Source organism: Lissotriton vulgaris, chromosome 12, assembly GCF_964263255.1.
Source record: "Lissotriton vulgaris chromosome 12, aLisVul1.2, whole genome shotgun sequence".
Lineage (NCBI taxonomy): Eukaryota > Metazoa > Chordata > Amphibia > Caudata > Salamandridae > Lissotriton > Lissotriton vulgaris.
Genome location: NC_141700.1, coordinates 526,260,583 through 526,284,933, shown reverse-complemented (window position 1 = coordinate 526,284,933; position 24,351 = coordinate 526,260,583). Strand labels below are relative to the sequence as shown.

Sequence of the window (24,351 nt, the reverse complement as noted above, 5' to 3'; positions counted from 1 at the left end):
TGCCTTAATGGAGGCTGCTGCATTAGCAGAGAACTTCCTCCCTATTGCATCCAGTCTCCTGCCTTCCTGGTCAGGTGGCGTCGAAACAGGAGTTGAAGGGTTCTTGGACCTCTGTTGTGCTGCCTGAGATATGACTGAGTCCGGTCGAGGGTATCCTATTAAGCAAGATGGAGTATCAGGTGGAGCTCGATACTTCTTCTCAATTCTTGGAAGGACTGCCGGAATAGAAGCAGGTGTTTTCATGATGTTGAGGCCCTCCTTCCATATGTAAATCGATAATAGGGATAGCTCTGGTGACTCTGCGATACCCCTCTTTAAAGTCATGCAAAAAGCAGTCAGACTGCTCAACTGTGACAGACAATTCAAATCTATTAGCAGCACAGTGCATAAGATTATGAAATCCGCCAATATCCTCAGGCGGAGAATCCAACAAGCGTGGAACAGGCGGTGAAGGCATGGGAATGACAATCATCCCACGGATCAGTAGGTGTATGATCCGGCAACTCGCCCTCTTCCCTGCCCTCATCATCATCCTGAGAAGAGGTATCCGTGTCAACTTGAGGTGTAGGGCCAGTGTCCTGCCTTGCTGACAATGAAGCTTGCGGCGAAGGAGGCCTTTGTATGTCAAGTGGGACAGGCTGCACAGAAGGTGTAACTGGAGCTGGTGGAAATCTCTGGCGATAGTCTGTCAGCATAGCTTGTAAATCTTGGATTAAAGTAGGCGGTAGAGGACTTGAGTCCTCTGAAGGGGGGGGTCATGGTATGGGGCGAATGGTATGGCATTGACAATTCTTCATTCGCATAATGCTCCTGGTCATAGTCGTCATCCTCCTCCTGATACTTGATGTTTAATTGTGAAGGGTGACGGGCAACCCCAAAAGGTCCCTCATCCTCTTCGCCGTCATCCGATTCTTCGTCCATATAAGTCTCCAAAAGATGTGATGGTACGAGTGGAGAAATGTGAGAGTAGTCTCTCTGATAAGTTTTCATCTGAAAATGGTTATATTGCATCCTCTTCGGAGGTGTGCTGTGCAGCAGATGAGCTGATGTCAATGCTCTCATAAGTCTATGACGATGAACCTGTTGTCATTGGGATTGCAGACTACATTTCCGTCGACTGAGCGGTCGACGGTATTGATGTTGCCGTCGATGTCTTCATCGACGAACTCTTCGTCGACGAGGTCGTCGATGGTGTCTTCGTCGACTAGGCCGTCGATGGTGTCTTCGTCGACGAGGCATTCGATGGTGTCTGTCGACGAGTCCTTCGTCAACGAGGCCGTAGATGGTGTCTTAGTCGACGAGATGTTAGTCGACAAGGCCACTGATGACTTCGTCGACGGAACTGCCGTCGACGGGCCTGTTGATTTCGTCGACGGGGCCTTAGTCGACATGGCTGAAGGGATCTTCGTCGACGGAGCCGTCGACGACGGGACAGTCGACGACGATTTCAGCGGCAAAATTTTAGCAGACACCAGAGGAGAAGTAATAGCCGAAGTGGTGACCGTAGCAAAAGAAGTTGAAGAGGTAGAAGTCAAAGTAGTAGTACGAATAGAAACCAGAGAAACAGTCTTAGTCTGGGTTGTACTCACAGTGGACGGTCCTGAAGGAGACAATGCACTCTTTGAGGGTTCTGAAGGTTTTTCTTCCTCTCAGGAGAAGAGCTCTCTCTGGATCTGGCTCTCTTGCTGGAGGTAGATGTGAGAAGTTGGCCTGATATGCAGTGTTCACTATTCTAGTTGTGAGAAGTTGGCCTGATATGCAGTGCTCACTATTCTAGTGATCACTATGTATCATACCAAACGACCCTTATTGATGATTGGTACTAAGTCAACCTTATAGACCAGCTATCCTAGTAGCATGGACAAGAGCAGTCTTTAGGCTAAACTCTAGAGGGCGTGTTAAGCCAGCTGTTATACCATCACATATACCCCATGAACACCAAGTGAAAGGACACCACACAAGTTGTTATGCAAATAAAAGGATATTTATTTATAACACAACAACTCTGGACTCTTTATGAGGACAGGGTGCTAAGCACAATACAAAACTCTTAAAGAAATACTGAAAGTCGCACAATTTACACAAATGCCCGAGGGGCACGAAAAACCATATACTATGGAAGTGGAATGCGAAATTACTAGCAGGTAAGTAACAAGATCCAGAGGCTTCAGGATCGCTAGGATTACACTACTGAACCCTAAGGTTAGGAGCAGGAGGCCTAGGGAGATCGGGTGCAGAGTGTGCACTCTCACGCGGGATGCGGGACAAAGTCTATGGATGCTATTATTCGTAAAGTTAAAGTTATCGGACAAATCAGACTAGATAGACTGAAAACGACAAAGGATCTGGACATTTGGATAGTGAACCTACATTGGAGCACCGAAATGCTCAGGTTACCTAGCCCAGGGGCTGCGGCTGCATAGGGTTCAAAAGACGTCGGGAATCCTCGTTACAGTCTATGGAGCCTGAAAGAAGAAGTTGCTGGCAGGCGACCAGTGAAGATGTTCCGGGCTGATCCGGGGACGGATCAGTGAAGAAGAGTACCTGTAGGCAGAGGGGACCAAGTTCTGAATCACTAGCCAGTGATTAGGTGGGCACCAGGATGGCACCGGACGAGGTCACTCAGCCAGGTGAAGAGGTGACACTGGATTCTGCAGCTGCACGGACATGGGGCGCTGATGTCGACCAGGATGGAGGTCTGCGAGCTGTCCCACGTCGGATGTCTGCTGCTGGTGATGCTGGATCCGGTGAAGGAGGCAACAAGCCTTGGCTACGGCAAGCCCACGTGGCGACACAAAATGGCGTCTAGAGTGGACCAGGAGGGTCCGAGGAAGGTCCCCTTCAGGAGGAGACTAGGGCTAGTCTAGAGGAGCTAGACCAGCGGTGAAACAAACGTAGGACGTCGTCTGGAGGGTCACTAGCCAACGGGCATGTCACCGGACAATGTGGCAAGCGACACAGAAGCAAAAGGGCCCCACGCAGATCTGGTGGATGCTGGGGGGCGGGTCTTCGGTGCTCGTGCTGCTTGGGGTTGGGGCTTCTCTTACCCCAGTGCACCCACTCGAGGGTCCCTCGGTGGTCGTGCTGGTTCAGTGTCGTGCTGGTTCTGATGATCGCCGGGTCCTCTGGTCTCGTCGCACCCACGGTTCTCAGCTGTGCTGTAGAGGCAGGTTGAGGTCAGGGAGTCCGGGTCTCGTCGTGCTGGTCAGTCTGGTTCCGAAGGAACGACGTCCTAGCAAACCGCAAGATACTTAGTTGGTGCCTGCTGCTGCAGGGTGACTACTCCTTAGTCACAAGGGAGAAATCTTGAGAAGAAGTCTTGAGTTCCTTTCGTGGAAAGTAGTTTCAGGATTCAAAGGTTCTAATTTGGAAGGGTCCCCGCTCCTGCCTTTATTCTAAAGAAAGGGGCTGGTACGCGACTAGGTCCTGCCCATGGGTGGGACCAGGAAGGGGGGTGGTTACACCCCTCTCCCCTGTCCGGACTTTCCCCAGCTCAGGGGCTGGTGTGCCCCTGGAACTGGTTCAAGCCGGCATATGCACAGTGAGCACCGGGGTGCCACTTGCAGTCACCTTCCTATTCAGCCCTGCCTACCAAGGATAAACAAAACCCTGTCTGGGATGGTGCTAGCACCGCCCCTGACAGGAAACCCTTTGCCAAGCTCTCCTCGCTGGAAGGACTCCCAGCAGCAGGAGGTCAGACTTGTGTCTGTGGTGGCAGCATCCATTTTGTGACGCTGAGGCTTGAGTTAACTTTAACCGGGGTTCACAGTTACATACATGTCGTGTCCCTCTAGAAGGGTGGAATGCTAACCCCGTCGCCAGAATTGGCGAGGGGTTAGTATTCCAATTCGTATGACACCTTACTCGACATGTTTTGATAAAGCGGTACCAGAGTTGGCAAATGACCACGAGGATTATAAGGCACTTAAGAGTAAATGGTACGCGTTATCATAAAACAGCTATTAGGACTTGGTTCCGCAAGCTGCAAATGGGCTCAGCTCATGCCAGAGCACCATCTCACATAATTCCAAGCACTCTGCCGTCAGGATTGTTAAGGCCTGCCATAGGAGTGACTGATAGGAATACATGTGTCCATTTTAGGGTTAGATATATGTATACTATATCTAAAGCAAAGGGTGATTTCACCACCTTGCTCCAGCTGTCGTGCAGCCAGTTGTGTCAGATTTAGATGGCCAGCCAGGGGTGGCATAATACATGCTGCAGCCCCTGGTAGGCCCTGGGTACACCTATGCCCTGAGTTACAGGGACTGATCAGGTGGCCCAGTACCAATTAGATATGTACCTAAGGTACATGGAATCCATTTTACAGAGAGAGCAGTAGGCCTGGGGCCCTGAATAGCAGGGTCCTAGGTCAACTAAGTCGAAAAACCAGCAAAACACCAGGCAAAAAGTTGGGGGCAACCATAGTCAGGTATCCACCCTCCTACACTAGTGATCACTATGTATCATTGTAAACGACCCTTATTGATGATTGGTTGTAAGTCAACCTTATAGACCAGCTATCCTAGTAGCATGGACAAGAGCAGTCTTTAGGCTAAACTCTAGAGGGCGTGTTAAGATAGCTGTTATACCATCACATATACCCCTTGAACACCAAGTGAAAGGACACCACACAAGTTGGTATGAAAATAAAAGGATATTTATTTATAACAAGTCTACCCTGATCTCTTTATGAGTCAGGGAGCTAAGCACACAACAAAACTCTTGAGAAAATACTTTAAGTTGCACAATTTACACAAATGCCCGAGGGGCACGAAAAACCATATACAACAAAAGTGGAATGCGAATTACTAGCAGGTAATTAACTATTCTCAGAGGCTTTGGAACCGCTAGGCCTACAATGCTGAACCCTTAGATTAGAAGCAGGAGGCCTAGGAACTTCGTGTGCAGAGTGGAAACTCTTACGCGCAATGCGGGACAAAGTCTATGGTCACTAGTAAAATGCAAAGTTAGTGTTATCGGGCGAACCCGACTAGGTAGAGCTGAAACGAAAAAGGATCTGGACACTTAGAGAGTGGTCCTGTGCTGGAGCACCGTGGTACTCGGTTTACCTAGCCCAGGGGCTGCGGCTGCATAGGGTTCAAGTGACGTCGGGAATCCTCGTTGATGCTCAGGAGCCTGAAGGAAGTAGTTGCTGGCAGGCGGCCAGTGAAGATGTTCCGGGCTGATCCAAGGAGCGATCAGTGAAGGATACCTGTAAGCAGAGGGGACCAAGTTCTGAATCACTAGCCAGTGATTAGGTGGGCACCAGGATGGCACTGGACGAGGTCACTCAGCCAGGTGAAGTGACACTGGATTCTGCTGCTGCACGGACCAGGGTGCTGATGTGGACCAGGCTGGAGGTCTGCGAGCTGTCCCACGTCGGATGTCTGCTGCTGGCGATGCTGGATCCGTTGAAGGAGGCAACAAGCCTTGGCTAAGGCAAGCCCACGTGGCAACACAAAATGGCGTCTGGAGTGGACCAGGAGGGTCAGAGGAAGTCTCCCCTTCAAGAGGAGACAAGGGCCAGTCTAGAGGAGCTAGACCAGCGGTGAAACAAACGTAGGACATCGTCTGGAGGGTCACTAGCCAACGGGCAAGTGACCGGACAACGTGGCAAGCAACACAGAAGCAAAAGGGCCCCACGCAGATCTGGTGGATGCTGGGGGGCTGGACTTCGGTGCTCGTGCTGCTTGGGGTTGGGGCTTCTCTTACCCCAGTGCACCCACTCGAGAGTCCCTCGGCGGTCGTGCTGGATCAGTGTCGTGCAGGTTCTGATGATAGCCGGTTCCTCTGGTCTAGTCGCACCCACGGTTCTCAGCTGTGCTGTAGAGGCAGGTAGAGGTCAGAGATGGCAGGGAGTCCGGGTCTCGTCGTGATGGTCGGTCTGGTTCCGGAGGAAGGACGTGCAGCAAACCGCAAGATACTTAGTTGGTGCCTGCTGATGCAGGGTGACTACTCCTTAGTCACAAGGGAGAAATCTTGAGAAGAAGTCGAGAGTTCATTTCGTGGAAAGTAGTTTCAGGATTCAAAGATGATCTAATTTGGGAAGGGGGCCCGCTCCTACCTTTATACTAAGGAAAGGGGCTGGCACGCGACTAGGTCCTGCCCATGGGTGGGACCAGGAAGGGGGGTGGTTACACCCCTCTCCCCTGTCCGGACTTTCCCCAGCTCAGGGGCTGGTGTGCCCCTGGAACTGGTTCAAGGCGGCATATGCACAGTGAGCACCGGGGTGCCACTTGCAGTCACCTTCCTCTCAGCCCTGCCTACCTGGGATACACAAAACCCTGTCTGGGATGGTGCTAGCACCGCCCCTGACAGGAAACCCTTTGTCCAAGCTCTCCTCGCTGGAAGGACTCCCAGCAGCAGGAGGTCAGACTTGTGTCTGTGGTGGCAGCATCCATTTTGTGATGCTGAGGCTCGAGTTAACTTTAACCGGGGTTCACAGTTACATACATGTCGTGTCCCTCTAGAAGGGTGGAATGCTAACCCCGCCGCCAGAATTGGCGAGGGGTTAGTATTTCAATTCGTATGACACCTTACTCGACATGTTTTGATAAAGCGATACCAAAGTTGGCAAATAACTGCGAGGATTATAAGGCACTTAAGAGTATATGGTATGCGTTATCATGGAACAGCTATTAGGACTTGGTTCCGCAAGCTGCAAACGGGCTCGGCTCATGCCAGAGCACCATCTCACATAATTCCAAGCACTCTGCCTTCAGGATTGATAAGGCCTGCCATAGGAGTGACTGATAGGAATACATGTGTCCATTTTAGGGTTAGATATAGGAATACTATATCTACAGCAAAGGGTGTTTACACCACCTTGCACCAGCTGTCATGCAGCCAGTTGTGTCAGATTTAGATGGCCAGCCAGGGGTGGCATAATACATGCTGCAGCCCCTGGTAGGCCCTGGGTACACCTATGCCCTGGGTACCTAAGGTACACTGTACAGGGACTGATAAGGTGACTCAGTATCCAATTAGATATGTACCTAAGGTACATGGAATCCATTTTACAGAGAGAGCAGTAGGCCTGGGGCCCTGATTAGCAGGGTCCCAAGTCAACTAAGTCGGAAAACCAGCAAAACACCAGGCAAAAAGTTGGGGGCAACCATAGTCAGGTATCCACCTTCCTACAGTAGAGGCCTTGTCATCATCTGTGGAAGATGATTTTAACCACAAAAGAACCCTTGCCTCTCTATCCCTGATAGTTTTTGAAGGGAAGGTACGGCAAATTCTACAATCCTTCATAACATGTGAGGGGTGCAGGCAATAACTGCAGTCAGAGTGCTGGTCGACCGCATGGACCCTCTTATTGCAAGTTCCACAAGCCTTGAAAAGAGCGTTCTTTTCAGACATTTTGAAGAGAAAAAAAGACAAAAACTGAGTAGGCACTCTAGGAGACTCCCTTACACACGAAGTGCGGTGAAAATCTGAGAACTGCCTGAGCTGGGAAGGTTCTAGAGGGTGAGGACAGCTGATTGGCTGAGGCTACTGTTGCAGGTCTTTTTACATAATGAGGTAGACAGGATGCTAAGTTTTGGGCCTAGCTAGGCCTTTAGGCTTTTCCAGCCTACTACAAGAAAGTTTTAGGCACTGCTATTGTATATATTTTTATAGTGGGACTCCCGCCTCTACGACGGGGAATGATTCAGGCATGTGAATCTATGAAAGATACCCCAATACTGGATAACACCACCTCTGATAACTCAAGTAAACTTAAGTGCATGTCTCTCAGCTGCTGAGAGTAGTATACCATCAGATGCTGATTCTACACTAAAAAAGGGCAGTGAGAATTATTCAGAAGCCTTATCAAAATCTTAGAGCAAGAATATGACAATTCAACTCCAAATACAGACAGCAAATAAAAATATGCTCAGACAGGTCTTGAAGTACCTGCTATTTCAAATTGTTTTCAAAATTACAAATCTATACACAGAGTATAAGTCAAATACTGGTACCAGATTTCACTTCCTACTTACCTTCTGTTGAGGCGTATGTGCAAGCATTCTTGCAATGAATATCCGATGGGAGATGAGCTCCAGCCAAGCGTACACAAAACCAGGTGCTTTCGTAGGCCTCAAAATATGGAAGGTGTTGCTGGAAAGTAATTTAGGAGTCATTACAAAAAAGAAAACAATGGATGCTGTTCAAGTGTTAAGTAAGGTACAGAAACAAGTTTTAGCAGGGGCACTAAAGAACAATCTACTTACTTTCAGTAAAGCAGTTCATGGTGAATACTCCAACTATAGATTCCTCACCTTTAGAATATTACCTAGGACACACACTGGACTTGGAATCTGTTTAGCATTGCTCCTTAGCACCGCTAAGTGGTGTAATGTGGCTCCACGTTGACTTACTGTAAGAAACTGGCTCTATATATACTGCACCAAAATGAGGTATAGTGTGTATAGAGTCCAAGTGTCTCAAGAGGTAGGCAGAGGTTAAAGATCGATTGAACCTTACTCTCCAATAGTGGTAGCTTGGTCGAGCAGTAGGACAGTATCAGAGGACAGTGATGTGCATTTGATGTACACAGTCAGCAAATGGTTTCACACACTCAAGAACTTAACTCTAGGCCAATTGTTGGTGTATAAAAATACACCGTTTATTTTTAGAACCAAGCAGGCCTGATACAGGTAAGCATTAAATACTTTTCAGTAGTAAGTTACTGGATATAGAACAGTTTGAAAATGCAACAGAAATTGTACTTTGTTTGATTTTTCAGGAGAGCAGGAGTATGCAACACTTAGCAAAGGCAGTACATTGAAATGAAAAGGCTTTTTCAGTAAAATACAGGTAAGTTACTTTTTACGTTACTTTTATAACTCAGTGCTGGATACCTAGATCCAGCAATGGGACATTTCCTGGAAACAGGTAAGAAATTACATTTTGGATATTCGTGCGATTTTTAAAGAATATTTTTAGATTTCAAAACTCCACACTTTAGAAACTTTTGGAGCAGTACATTGAAATGAATAGGCTTTTACAGTAAATTGCAGGTAAGTTACTTTTCTAACTCGGTGCTGGATACCTAGATTCAACACTAGGACATTTCCTGCAAACCGGTGAGTAAATCAGTTTTGGTTATTAGTGCAATTTTTTTGATGAGCAATTTTATTGTTTTAACAAAGAACAAGCACCAGCAGTATGGCATCGGATAGCGGCAATATTGACACAGCCAACTGAAAGAGCAAATACATTGCATTTGACCCCAACGGTAGCATTGAAAACAAGCATTATGTACAAAGTTCAGGCTACTCCACGGCACCCAGCCATTTGCCCCACACCCTCTGCCATTTCTCAGAACATGGTGGTGTGGGAAGCTTCCAGGAAGTGCTTGGCCACAACCATAGCTGAACTTAAAAGCAGTTTCTCATTCCTGGACCCGTCTAGCCAATCTGTAATCCCGAGAAGTGAGAGTCATGGATCATGGGGAACCTCCCACCCCAGGACCTCAGTAAGCTCGCTTTCGATCTCACCCCAGAACCGAGCCAGTTGGGGGCATGCCCATACCATGTGGGAAAAGTCTGCCGGATCGTGGCCACACCTTGTGCACGAGGCAATCTGGTAAAAACCAGCTCGATGGAGGCACCTCGGGGTTAAGTAGGCAGCATGTAAATAATATAATTGGATCAAGCAGAGTTTAGCAGATGCGGTGACCATCTTGGGTGACATGAGGGCATCACGCCAATCCTCTTCCAAGGGACCCACCCACTCCTCCCATTGGCCCCCGAGTCGGTCCAGTGAGGTCGGGGTGTTATTGACCAGTGTCCAATAAATGCAAGAAATACCCCCTTTCCCCAAGCAGCCTAGTATTGTCTGTGCCTCGGGAGGACTATATTCAGGGATCCTGATGTCATCTGATAAATGTACATCGAGGGCGTGTCGCAGTTGCAGATATTTGTAAAATTGTGTTGGATGCAGGGAGTATCTGGACTGAAGGTCCTTAAAAGAGCGCATGCAGCCGCTTGCCCACACATCCCAGAGTTCAGAGATCCCTATAAGATCCCACATTCGAAAAACCCTGCAGCCCACTGACCTCCCGGAGCCATGTACCATGCCATAGAGGCGTGTGTTGGGTGAGTTTGTGTGTCCACTGGGTATGTCGCAGAGATGCCCAACAGGCTAAGAGCGCTTGACTTCAGGCAAGGTAGACGGGATGGATTCCCCGTACAATAGGGACTGGATTTTGGGCAGGCGGAGCTCACTTAGTTCAAGCCTGTAGGCCAGGTCTGACCAGCCCCCATTAAACCAGTCGTATGAGTTACTTACATTCGGTAACGATGTATCTGGTAGAGACTATTCTAGCCGCAGATTCCTTCATGTAGAATCATCCACAGGCATGAGAATGGATCCGGAAACTTTTTGCCGTAGCAACCCTGCGCGCCGGGGCGACACCACGCGACTCCGCCCAGGCGTCGTCCGCGTACGTGACGTCAGCGAGGTCACATTAGCCCTATCACGGCGCGCCTACGTCCGTGTCCTTCGGATAACTTTTCCATGCTGCAATGCGGAGCCACCAGGCAAAACTGTGGGAGCATGGGATCAGTGTGCGAAAGAGTAGAAACAAGGAATGGAGACAAGCGACACCATAAGGAGCAGTGCAACACTGCAGTATCCAAAAGCAGGGGCGGAATAAAGAACAGAGCAGAGCCCTGAGCAGCCAACCTGACAGTATGTAAACCACCTTCCCCCTCTCCCCCGGAGACAGGGAACATATGTAAAGTCATAACACCTGTAGCAGGCCTACAACCAAAAAAATAGGGTCTCACAAGGGACAAGACCTGCGGACCGGCAAGTAACCCAGCCCCTCCCAGGCAAGAGGAGCCCCCACAAGCAGAACACCACCGACCCTAGAGGGATGGAGGAAGAAGAAAGAAGAGAAGGCCCTCACACTCACGATAAGGGAACCAAGGGCAAGACCAGAGAGGCTGAAGTACCCCACACCCCTCCAAGGCAATAAACCTCTTATCCAAATCCAGGGGGACAGCCCAGAGGGCTCAAGGAAACAAGGAAAAAGAAGGCGAGTGCACCCCCGATGGAAGGCAACCGGCCACCCAGGGCGGGACCAACGCACAAGTTACTTACCTTCGGTAATGTTATATCTGTAAGAAACATTAGTTCGTGTTCGATTCCTTACCTTAGAATATCCCCAGGCGTCAGACTGGATCGGGAAAGTTTTCGTCAGCAGTACCTTTGCGCGTCGGTGGGCGTTGTTGTGGCTCCGCGTCAGTCGTCAGCATCGTGATCGCCGGGATGACGTCCGTTCTGTACATAGCTTTCCGCGCCAGGAATGCAAAGCCATGCAAGAAACAGACACTGGTGCCATGATACTAGGGCCCTCAAAGGGAGATACCTTTACCCTAGATATTGGTTCGCAGAACGGGGAGGAAGGGTGGGGCGGTAAGGAATCTAACACTAACTAATGTTTCTTACAGATATATTGTTACCGAGGCTAAGTAACTTGTGCATCACAAGTAGTGTTCGATTCCTTACCTCAGAATAAATACCCCAGTAATACCCACTGTAGGAGAGTGGGGTCTGCAATCCTATGGTCACCCCCGATTTTTGCTTTTTGCTTTACGACTTTCCCTGGCTGGGGGCCTGCTAATCAGACCCACAGCCTAGCTGTTCTCTCTCTAAATTGACAACCATGTACCTTAGGTGCATATCTAATTGAATACTGAGTCACCTTATCAGTCCCTGTACAGTGTACCTTAGGTATCCAGGGCATAGGTGTACCCAGGGCCTACCAGGGGCTGCAGCATGTATTATGCCACCCCTGGCTGGCCATCCAAATCTGACACAACTGGCTGCACGACAGCTGGGGCAAGGTGGTGTAATCACCCTTTGCTTTAGATATAGTAGCCCTATATCTAACCCTAAAATGGGCACATGTATTCCTATCAGTCACTCCTATGGCAGGCCTTATCAATCCTTAAGGCAGAGTGCTTGGAATTATGTGAGATGGTGCTCTGGCATGAGCTGAGCCCATTTGCAGCTTGCGGAACTAAGTCCTAATAGCTGTTCCATGATAACCCGTACCATATACTCTTAAGTGCATTATAATCCTTGCGGTTATTTGCTAACTTTGGTATCGCTTTATCAAAACATGTCGAGTAAGGCGTCATACAAATTGGAATACTAACCCCTCGCCAATTCTGGCGACGGGGTTAGCATTCCACCCTTCTAGAGGGACACGACATGTATGTAACTGTGAACCCCGGTTAAAGTTAACTCGAGCCTCAGCATCACAAAATGGATGCTGCCACCACAGACACAAGTCTGACCACCTGCTGCTGGGAGTCCTTCCAGCGAGGAGAGCTCGGACAAAGGGTTTCCTGTCAGGGGCGGTGCTAGCACCATCCCAGACAGGGTTTTGTGTATCCCAGGTAGGCAGGGCTGAGAGGAAGGGGACTGCAAGTGGCACCCCGGTGCTCACTGTGCATATGCCGGCTCAAACCAGTTCCAGGGGCACCCCAGCCCCTGAGCTGGGGAGAGACCGGACAAAGGAGAGGGGTGTAACCACCCCCCTCCTGGTCCCAGCCATGGGCAGGACCTAGTCGCGTGCCAGCCCCTTTTCTTAGGATAAAGGTAGGACGGGCCCCCTTCCCAAATTAGATAATCTTGAATCTTGAACTACTTTCCACGAAAGGAACTCTTGACATTCTTTGAAGACTCTCCCTTGTGGCTAAGGAGTAGCCACCCTGCAACCGCAGGCACCACCTAAGCATTTGCGGTTTGCTGCACGTCCATCCTCCGGATCAAGACTGACCAGCTCGACGAGACCCGGATTCATGGCATCTCTGACCTCTACCTGCATCATCAGCCCAGCTGAGATTCGTGGGTGTGACGAGACCGGAGGGACCGGCCATCTTCAAAACCTGCACAACGCTTAACCAGCACGACCGCCGAGGGATCCTCGAGTGAGTGCACTGGGGTTTGAGAAGCCCCAACCTAGAGAAGCTCCAGCACCGAAGTCCAGCCCCCCAGCATCCACGAGATCTGCGTGGGGCCCTTCTGATCTTCTGCTGCTTGCCACGTTGTCCAGTCACTTGCCCGTTGGCTAGTGACCCTCCTGACGAAGTACCACGACGTTTTCACCGCTGGTCTGGTTGCTCCCGACTGGCCCTTGCTCCCTTCCAAAAGAGGAGCACCCCAAACCCTCCTGGTCCACTCCAGACGCCATTTTGACTTCACCGCGTGGGCTTGCCTTTGCCAAGGCTTGTTGCTCCAATCCTGGTTCCAGCATCGCCGACAGCGGACACCCTCGTGGGACAGCGCGCACCTCCAGCTTGGTCGCCGACAACGCCTCCTGGCCCGTGTGGCTGCAGAGTCCAGCGTCGCCCACTCACCTGATTGCGGTGACCTCATCCGGTGCCATCCAGGTGCCCACACAATCACTGGCTAGTGATTAAGAACCGAGTCCCCTCTGCTTTCAGGTCGTCTCCATCACCCATCCAGCCTTGGATCACACCGAACATCTTCACTGGTCGCCTGCCAGCAACTTCTTTCAGGCTCCATAGACTACAACGAGGATTTCCAACGTCATTTGAACCCTATGGTGCCGCAGCCCCTGGGCTAGGTAACCCGAGCATTTCGGTGCTCCAACGCAGGTTCACTATCCAAGTGTCCAGATCCTTTTTCGTTTTTAGTCTACCTAGTCGGATTCGTCCGGAAACAGTAACTTTAGAATTGCTAGCATCCATAGACTTTGTCCCGCATCCCGCGTGAGAGTGCACACTCTGCACCCGAGTTCCCTAGGCCTCCTGCTCCTAACCTTAGAGTTCAGTAGTGTAGTCCTGGCGGTCCTGAAGCCTCTGGATCGTGTTACTCACCTGCTAGCATTTCGCATTCCACTTTTAGAGTATATGGTTTTTCGTGCCCCTCGGACATTTGTGTAAATTGTGCAACTTGTAGTATTTTCGTAAGAGTTTTGTATTGTGCTTAGCTCCCTGACTCATGAAGAGTTCAGGGTAGACTTGTTATTAATAAATATCCTTTATTTTTATAACAACTTGTGGTGTCCTTTCACTTGGTGTTCAAGGGGTATATGTGATGGTAAAACAGCTGGCTTAACACGCCCTCTAGAGTTTAGCCTAAAGACTGCTTTTGTCCACGCTACTAGGATAGCTGGTCTATAAGGTTGACTTACAACCAATCATCAATAAGGGTCGTTTGGAATGATACACAGTGATCACTAGAATAGTGAGCACTATATATCAGGCCAACTTCTCACACTAACCCCGATGGTGGGTCTGCGAACCAAGATCACACCAAGCAGTCCTGGAGAACGGAACGGCTGAAAAAGCCATCTCTCCGGACTTGGCTGTCCAGGCAGTAGTGCTCAGCAAACGTGTGCAGCGAGGCCAAAGTAGCTGCCTGACCGATGTCCTGCAAGGGGACTCCCCGACCCAGGGCAATAGTAGCCGCCGTGGCCCGAGTGGATGGGCACGCAGCCCCACAGGAGGCTCCTTTTTAGCCAAGGAATAACAGACCTTGATGCACAAAACAACCCACAGAGAGATGGTCTGCTTGTGCACTGCCCGACCCTTCTTAGTGCCCACGTAACCAAAAGAGCTGGTCGTCCACCCAGAACTGTCGTGTACGGTCTAGGTAAAAAGGGAGCGCATGTTTTGGGAAAAGACGGTGGAGCCTCTCTTCCTCTTTCAAGGGATGCAGAGGCGTAAAGAAGATGGGCAAGGTGATGGACTGCCCGATGTGAAAGGCCATATCCACCTAGGGCAGGAAAGAATAACAAGTTCTCAAAACAACTTTGTCCGGATGGACAGAGGGGAAGGTGGCTTAGAAGAAAGAGCCTAGAGCTCACTCACTCTTCTGGCAGAGGTGACGGCAACTCGGAAAGCAGTCTTAAGAGTAAGAAGACAGAGAGGGCAATTATGAAGTGGCTGAAAGGGAGCACACATCAGATAAGTAAACACCAAGTTCAAGTCCCACTGAGGCATCACAAAAGGAACAGGAGGGAACGTGTGTGAGATGCCTTTCAAGAATCTATTTACAACAGGGGACTTGAAAAGAGAAGGCTGATCAGGAAGCCTTCAGAAAGCTGAAATGGCGAGAGATAGCCTTTGATGGTGCCCAGAGCAGAGCCCTGGTGGGCAAGAGAAAGAAGAACTTTTTTACAATTCTGAAATGCTTTTATAATACTTGCTATCGAATAAAGCCTATTTGAAATGAAAGAAAGGAGAACCTCCGAAAGAGGGGCAGAAAGAGGATCCACAGCCTTTGCTGTGCGCCATGCCACAAATTTGTTCCACCTGCAGGCGCATACCGATTTTGTGGAGGGTCGCCTGGCTGCCAGAAACACATCACAGACTTCAGGAGGCAAGTCAAATGGCCTCAACTGTCACCGCTCAAACTCCACGAATGTAGGTGGAGACTGGACAGGTTCGGGTGGAGGACCGTCCCCCGTTGCTGCGACAGAAGGTCCTACTGAAGAGGCAGACAAATCGGGGGATCGACTGACATACTGAGTAGCTCGGGATACCAGTATCTTCGAGCCCAGTCTGCAGTCACAAAGATGACTTGGGCCCGGTCGCGCCTGATCTTCAGCACTCTGGGCAGAAGTGGTATAGGCGGAAAGGCGTAGAACAGACCGCAACTCCACTCGCGACGAAAAACGTCTGCGAGCGAGTGCCGCCTTCGAAATTCCACCGCGCATAACGGATCACACTGCGCGCTCTCTTCGGTGGCGAGCGAATAGGCTACTTACCAGTATGCATCTGTTCTTGGCATGTAGGGCTGCTGACATTCATATCTGTGCATAGATCGCCGCCTAGTGTTGGGTCCGGACGATCGCACATCGTTGTCCTGGAAGAGTCTTCGAAGTATCACGAGATAGGTGGCTCCTCCCCTGGACTACAGTGCGCATGGGCATCAACTCAATCCCCAGATTGTTTTTAGCCATTGTGGCAAAGATGGAGTGAAACTATGTGAATGATGACCATGCTAGAAGTATGTGTGAATGCAGCAGCCGCTACAGGCGCCGGGGAGGAGGGCGGGCGATATGAATGTCAGCAGCCCTACATGGCAAGAACAGATGCATACTGGTAAGTAGCATATTCGGTTCGAGGCATGTGGGCTGCTGAATTCATATCTGTGCATAGAATACATAGCAGTCCCTCCATTAGCGGCGGCCGCCTGTGCCAGCTGCAGCAGTTTGGAAAAGTGTTTTTAGAACAGCCTGCCCTACAGCTGCCTGCTGTTTTGAATGCACATCAACACGGTAGTGTTTTGTAAATGTATGTGTGGTAGACCATGTGGCTGCTCTACATATGTCTTCCAAAGGAATATTTCCAAGGAAAGCCATGGAGGCCCCCAACTTCCGGGTGGAGTGGGCCCGCAGTGGAATGGTGAGAATGCGCTTGGCTTTCTGATAGCAGATCTGAATACATTTAACGATCCACCTGGCTATACCAGCCTTGGAAATGGGGTTACCTCTGTGTTGTGGCGAAAAGGCAACAAATAGTTCTTTAGTCTTCCGAAAATCTTTGGTCCTATCAATGTAGTACATTAAGGCCCTCTTGACGTCAAATGTGTGGAGCATCCTCTCCTCAACTGACTCTGGATTTTGGACACAGTAGTTCTATAGTCTGGTTGATATGGAACTGAGAAACCACCTTAGGAAGGAACTTAGGGTTAGTGCGAAGCACCACCCTGTTGGAATGAATTTGAATAAATGGCTCTTGGATAGTTAGTGTCTGGAGTTCACTAACTCGTCATAGCGACATAATCGCTATAAGGAAAGCCACTTTCCATGTCAAGAACTGAATCTCGCATGAATGCAGTGGTTCGAAAGGGGGACCCATCAGCCTGGCGAGGACCACATTTAGGTTCCACTCGGGAGCTGGTGGTGTCCGCGGAGGAATGACTCGCTTGAGTCCTTCCAGAAAGGCTTTAATGGCAGGCACTCTGAAAAGTGAGAGGTGCTGTCTGTTTTGGAGATAAGCAGCCATTGCGGATAGATGTATACGAATGGAAGCATAGGCCAGATTACATTTGTACAGATGTAAGAGATACCAAATGATGTTCTGAATAGATGCATCCAGCGGGTTAATGTTGTGGTCTGCACAATAAATGACAAACCGCTTCCATTTCGCCGCATAGCATGCTCTGGTGGTGGGCTTCCTTGCCTCCCTGATTATGTCCATACAGTCAGGAGGTAAGTTGAGGTAGCCAAACTAAGACCTCAGGAGCCAGATCGCCAGGTTGAGCTGTTGCGGATCTGGATGCTGAATGTCGCCATGGCTCTGCGTCAAAAGCTTGGGTGTGAGGCACAGCTTTTGATGCAGTACCACGGACAGTTCCAGAAACGTGGTGTACCATGGTTGGCGAGCCCACGTTGGAGCAACCAGGATGAGAGTCATCGAGTGCTGCTTCAGCTTGCGTGCCACCAGCGGTATTAGAGGTGCTGGGGGAAAAGCGTACGCAAATTTGCCTGACCAGTTCATCCATATCGCATTGCCCTGCGACTTTGGGTGTGGGAACCTGGCAGCAAAGCTTGGGCATTTGGCGTTATCCTTTGTGGCGAACAGGTCTATCTCTGGATGACCCCACCATAGGAAGTACGGGTGGAGTACTGATTGATGTATCTCCCACTCGTGCATTTGGTGGCTGTACCTGCTGAGCAGGTCAGCCATCTGATTGTCCTTGCCCAGGAGGTGTTCCGCCATGAGGAAGATGTTCCTCTGAATGGCCCACTTCCACATGCTCTGAGCCAGATGAGACAGCTGTGGAGAGTGTGTACCTCCCCGCTTCTGGATGTAGTACATGGCCGTCATGTTGTCCGTCCGGATCAACACGACCTTGTTGCACAGATGTACCTTGAATGCTTTTATTGCCATGAAGATAGCCATCAGTTCTAGAACATTGATGTGCATCTTCCTCTGCTGTGGTGTCCATAGTCCCTGCACAGTGTAGTGGAGTACATGAGCTCCCCAACCCTGGAGAGAAGCATCCGTCGTCAGAATGATCTGTGGCACAGGCTCTTGGAACGGTCGTCCCTTGCAAAGGTTTTGTGGATTCCACCAATGCAGAGTTGTATGCACGACCGGTCACCCACACTAGGTCTTTCAACTGTACGTGAGCCTGAGTCCACTGACGTGCTAAGCGGACGCATATGTAGTCTCGCGCGCGGGACTATGGAGATGCAGGAAGCCATCATGCCTATCAACTGCATGAACACTCGTGCTGGAAGCGAGTGTTGAGGTCTGAACTTCTGTATCAGCGATTAAATGCTGCTGACCCTCACTGAATTCGGCTGTGCTGTGGCTGCCAGAGTGTTTGTCGCCCCCAGATACTGCCGTATGTGGGTGGGTTGCAGGTGGGACTTTGGGTAATTCAGTGAGAATCCCAGATCGTGAAGAAGGTGAATGGTGTGGGACATGTGGGCGGCACACTGCTGGGCTGACTTTGCCTGGATGAGCCAGTCGTCCAGATAAGGGTAGACGTGAATGTTTCGTCTCCTGAGGTGTGCCGCCACCGTCGCCAGGCACTTTGTAAACACCCTGGGTGCCGTGGTGACTCTGAAAGGTAGAACCTTGAACTGGTAATGTTGGTTTTGGATGGTGAACCGGAGGTATTTTTTGTGACGGGTGCAGCGGAATATGAAAATACGCATCCTTTAGATCTAAAGTTGCGAGAAAATCCCCCTGACTGAGCAACGGTAGGACTTGCTGCAGTGTCAGCATGTGAAAGTGCTCCGATAGAATGTACTGATTGAGGGGTCTGAGGTCCAGTATGGGTCTGAGGGACCCGTCCTTTTTTGTTATCAAGAAGTAGTGAGTAAACTCCTGTGCCTCTTTCTTTCACAGGCACAAGCTCGATTGCCCCTTTTTGCAGCATGACGAGGACCTCCTGCTGCAATAAGTGCAAATGCTCGGCGGACATAGGACGGTGTCTTGGGGGTATGTTGGGTGGAGTGGATATTAACTCCAGACAATAACCGTACTGGATAAGCTGTGTGACCCACCTGTGTGGTGATGGACTTCCAGACTGGCAGGAACTGTTGAAGTCTCCCCCCCGACAGGTGTTGCGTGGTCGGGGGGCAGTGACAAGGCGTTACTGTTTATTAGTGGCGGAGGATCTGGAGTTGTTGTTTCCACGACCTCTGCCTTTGGCGCCGTTTCCACGATATCCACCTCGACTTTGCTTGGTGTATGTGGTGTGCGTGCAGCCTTTATAGTACTGTGTGGTTTGGGAGAGCTGGCCTCTCGAAACACCTCTATTGCTTGAGCGACGAAAAGAACCTCCCCGGAACTGCTGGGACTGTAGAGCCCCCATGGACTTAGCAGTTTCAGCGTCCTTCTTGATTTTCTCCAAGGTGGTGTTCACCTCTGGGCCAAATAGATGATCAGGGTTTACGGTCTGATTGAGAATGGTGGTCTGTATTTCTGGCTTGAACCCGGAGATTCTGAGCCAGGCATGTCGTCTCAGCATGACACTAGTGTTAACAGCTCTGGCCGCGGTGTCTGCTGCGTCCAGTGCACATTTGATAGAAGTATTTGATATGAGCTTCCCTTCTTGGATGAGCATCTCAGCTGCCTCTTTGTATTCATCTGGCAGGTGCTGTAACAGGGTCTCAAGTGTGTGGTAATGTGCCCTGTCATACCTGGCTAGAAGTGCCTGAGTGTTTGAAATGCGCCAGATATTGGCCGCTTGAGCTGCCACCTTTTTCCCGATGCCTCTAACACCTTAGATTCCTTATCGGGGGGAGGAGCATCACCCGTTGTTTGTGAATTAGCCCTCTTCCGGGCATTAGAAACAACAAGAGAGTCCAACCGCAACTGTCCCTTGATGTAAGTAGGGTCTCCAGGCTCCGGTTTGTATTTCTTTTCAATTCTGGGGTTTATCACCCTGGCTCTTGTAGGCTCCTTAAAGATTTCCCCAGCATGCTTCAAGACACCCTTCAACATAGGCAGAGTCTTGACAGTCCTCTCTGAGATGGAAAAGGTGTCAAAAAGAAAGTCTACTACAATGGGGTCAGCATGGAGCTGGACGTCATGATTCTTAGCTGCCCTTTCAATGAGGGCATTAAATGCTGCCGAATCCTGAGTAGGCGACGTTTTTACAGCATACATTTGAGTGTCTGGGGTAGAGTGAGGATCACCTGGGTCAGCAGCAGCTACCCAGGGTTCATTGGTATCATCTGGATCAGTGTATACAGTATAGCTGTATTCATCATCGTCACCTTCCCCAGTGTCCACATCTGACTAAGTGGGTGAGACATCATGGCCACGTGGAGATAAAGGTTCTACAAGAACAGGCGTCGAAGTAGAATCCTTTTTCTTCTTCAGTGGAATTTTATAGGACTCCATTGGCTGTTCCGGTGCGATTTTCCGCTTATAAAGAGAAAGTCTGCCTGTTTCGGCATCGATAAACTGTTCCTGTTTGTGAGAAGTGGGCCTGATATTGAGTGTTCACTATTCTAGTGATCACTATGTATCAGTCCAAACAACCCTTATGGTGATTGGTTGTAAGTCAACCTTATAGACCAGCTATCCTAGTAGCGTGGATACGAGCAGTCTTCGGGCTAAACTCTAGAGGGCGTGTTAAGCCAGCTGTTATACCATCACATATACCCCTTGAACACCAAGTGAAAGGACACCACACAAGTGTTATGAAAATAAACAGTGTATTTATTTAAATCACAACAGCCCTGTACTCTTTATGAGGACAGGGTACTAAGCACACAACAAAACTCTTACGAAAATACTTTAAGTTGCACAATTTACACAAATGCCCGAGGGGCACGAAAAACCATACACTATGAAAGTGGAATGCGAAATTACTAGCAGGTAAGTACTGGACTAATAGGCTTTGGAATCGCTAGGACTACGTTACTGATCCTTCAGACTACTAGTAGGAGGCCTAGGGGACTCGGGTGCAGAGTGTGCACTCTCACGCGGGATGCGGGACAAAGTCTATGGAGGCTAGTAAAAGCAAAGTTAGTGTTCTCGGGCGAACCCGATAAGGTAGGTCGAAAACGACAGTGGATCTGGACCCTTGGATAGTGAGGCTATGCTGGGGCACCGAAATGCCGAAGTTACCTAGCCCAGGGGCTGCGGCTGCATAGGTCTGAAGAGACGTCGGGAATCCTCCTTGACGAACCAGGAGCCTGAAGAAAGGAGTTGCTGGCAGGCGACCAGTGAAGATTGTTCGAAGTGATCCAAGCCTGGATCGAAGATGGATGACACCTGAAAGCAGAGGGGACCAAGTTCTTAATCACTAGCCAGTGATTGTGTGGGCACCGGGCGAAGTCACCTCGAACAGGTGAGTGGGCGACGCTGGGCTCTGCAGTCTCACGGACCAGGAGGCGTTGTCGGCGACCAGGATGGAGGTGCGAGCTGTCCCACGATGGTTGATGCTGTCGACGTCGCTGGACCCAGGATTGGGGCAACAAGTCTTGGCAAATTCAAGCCCACGCGGTGGACCTAAAATGGCGTCTGGAGTGGACCAGGAGGGTCCGGGGTGCTCCTCTTTTGGAAGGGAGCAAGGGCCAGTCTGGAGCAACCAGACTAGCAGTGTTGTCGTCGTTGATAGTCGTCGGGAAGGCCACAAGCCAGCGGGCTAGTAGCCAGACAACGCGGTGAGCAGCCAAAAAGCAGAAGGGCCCCATGCAGATCGTGGAGATGCTGGGGGGCTGGACTTCGGTGCTGGAGCTGCTCAGGGTCGGGGCTTCTCGGACCCCAAAGCACTCACCAGAGGATCCCTCGGCGGTCGTGCTGGATAGAAGTCGTGCAGTTCTGATGATGGCCGGTCCCTCGAGGTCTCGTCGCACCTACGGTTCTCAGCTTAGCTGTAGAGGTAGGTAGAGGTCAGAGGTGCCAGGGAAGCTGGGTCTCGTCGAGCTGGTCAGTCGGATTCCGGAGGAAGGACGTGCAGCAAACCGCAGAGTTCTTAGATGGTGCCTGCGGATGCAGGGTGACTACTCCTTAGCCACAAGGGAGAAATCTTGAGAAGAGTAGAGAGTTCCTTTCGTAGAAAGTAGTTTCTTGAATCAAAGATAATCTAATTTGGAAGAGTCCCCGCTCCTGCCTTTATCCTAAAGAAAGGGGTGGGTACGCGACTAGGTCCTGCCCTAGGGGTGGGACCAGGAAGGGGGGTGGTTACACCCCTCTCCCATGCCGGACTTTCCCCAGGCCAGGGGCTGGTGTGCCCCTGGAACTGGTTCTAGCCGGCAGATGCGTAGTGAGCACCGGGGTGCCACTTGCAGTCACCTTCCTGTAAAGCCCTGACTACCCAGGATACACAAAACCCTGTCTGGGATGGTGCTAGCACCGCCCCTGACAGGAAACCCTTTGTCCAGGCTCCCCTCGCTGGAAGGACTCCCAGCTGCAGGGGGTCAGACTCGTGTCTGTGGTGGCAGCATCCATTTTGTGATGCTGAGGCTTGAGTTAACTTTAACCGGGGTTCACAGTTACATACATGTCGTGTCCCTCTAGAAGGGTGGAATGCTAACCCCGTCGCCAGAATTGGCGAGGGGTTAGTATTCCAATTCGTATGACACCTTACTCGACATGTTTTGATAAAGCGATACCAAAGATAGCATTTAACCGCGAGGATTATAATGCACTTAAGAGTATATGGTATGCGTTATCATGGAACAGCTATTAGGACTTGGTTCCGCAAGCTGCAAACGGGCTCAGCTCATGCCAGAGCACCATCTCACACGATTCCAAGCACTCTGCCTTCAGGATTGTCAAGGCCTGCCATAGGAGTGACTGATAGGAATCTGTGTGTCCATTTTTAGGGTTAGATATAGGTATACTATATCTAAAGCAAAGGGTGATTACACCACCTTGCCCCAGCTGTCGTGCAGCCAGTTGTGTCAGATTTAGATGGCCATCCAGGGGTGGCATAATACATGCTGCAGCCCCTGGTAGGCCTTGGGTACACCTATGCCCTGAGTTACAGGGTCTGATAAGGCGGCCCAGTACCAATTGGAAATGTACCTAAGGTACATGGAATCCATTTGAGAGAGAGAGCAGTAGGCCTGGGGTCCTGATTGGCAGGGTCCCAGGCCAACTAAGTCGGAAAACCAGCAAAACACCAGGCAAAAAGTTGGGGGCAACCATAGTCAGGTATCCACCTTCCTACAACCATATACTATGAAAGTGAAATGCGAAATTACTAGCAGGTAAGTACTGGTCTAATAGGCTTTGGAATCGCTAGGACTACGTTACTGAACCTTCAGATTACTAGTAGGAGGCCTAGGGGACTCGGGTGCAGAGTGTGCACTCTCACGCGGGATGCGGGACAAAGTCTATGGAGGCTAGTAAAAGCAAAGTTAGTGTTCTCGGGCGAACCCGATAAGGTAGGTCGAAAACAACAGTGGATCTGGACCCTTGGATAGTGAGGCTATGCTGGGGCACCGAAATGCCGAAGTTACCTAGCCCAGGGGCTGCAGCTGCATAGGTCTGAAAAGACGTCGGGAATCCTCGTTGACGAACCAGGAGCCTGAAAAAAGAGTTGCTGGCAGGCGACCAGTGAAGATTGTTCGAAGTGATCCAAGCCTGGATCGAAGATGGATGACACCTGAAAGCAGAGGGGACCAAGTTCTTAACCACTAGCCAGTGATCAGATGGGCACCAGGATGGCACCGGATGGTAGTCACCTCGACCAGGTGAGTGGGCGACGCTGGGCTCTGCAGTCTCACGGACCAGGAGGCGTGGTCGGCGACCAGGATGGAGGTGCGAGCTGTCCCACGATGGTTGATGCTGTCGACGTCGCTGGACCCAGGATTGGGGCAACAAGTCTTGGCAAATTCAAGCCCACGCGGTGGACCTAAAATGGCGTCTGGAGTGGACCAGGAGGGTCCGGGGTGCTCCTCTTTTGGAAGGGAGCAAGGGCCAGTCTGGAGCAACCAGACCAGCAGTGTTGTCGTCGTTGGTCGTCGTCGGGAAGGCCACAAGCCAGCGGGATAGTAGCCAGACAGCGCGGTGAGCAGCAAAAAGCAGAAGGGCCCCACGCAGATCTCGTGGATGCTGGGAGGCTGGACTTCGGTGCTGGAGCTGCTCAGGGTCGGGGCTTCTCGGACCCCAAAGCACTCACCAGAGGATCCCTCGGCGGTCGAGCTGGATAGAAGTCGTGCAGTTCTGATGATGGCCGGTCCCTCGAGGTCTCGTCGCACCTACGGTTCTTAGCTTAGCTGTAGAGATAGGTAGAGGTCAGAGGTGCCAGGCAAGCCAGGTCTCGTCGAGCTGGTCAGTCGGATTCCGGAGGAAGGACGTGCAGCAAACCGCAGAGTTCTTAGATGGTGCCTGCGGATGCAGGGTGACTACTCCTTAGCCACAAGGGAGAAATCTTTAGAAGAAGTCGAGA

General features: G+C 50.5%; 1 protein-coding gene across 11 annotated transcripts in view; it reads right to left on the bottom strand.

The window, feature by feature from the left end:
* The window catches only part of CNOT1 (CCR4-NOT transcription complex subunit 1), a 1,684,613-nt gene that overhangs the window by 308,762 nt on the left and 1,351,500 nt on the right, over window positions 1–24,351 (bottom strand). For all 11 annotated transcript variants that reach the window (XM_086945302.1, XM_086945307.1, XM_086945301.1 and 8 more), the window contains one exon: window positions 7,989–8,106. In XM_086945302.1, coding sequence (XP_086801428.1) covers window positions 7,989–8,106 — 118 coding nt within the window. The remainder of the gene's footprint in view (window positions 1–7,988; window positions 8,107–24,351) is intronic.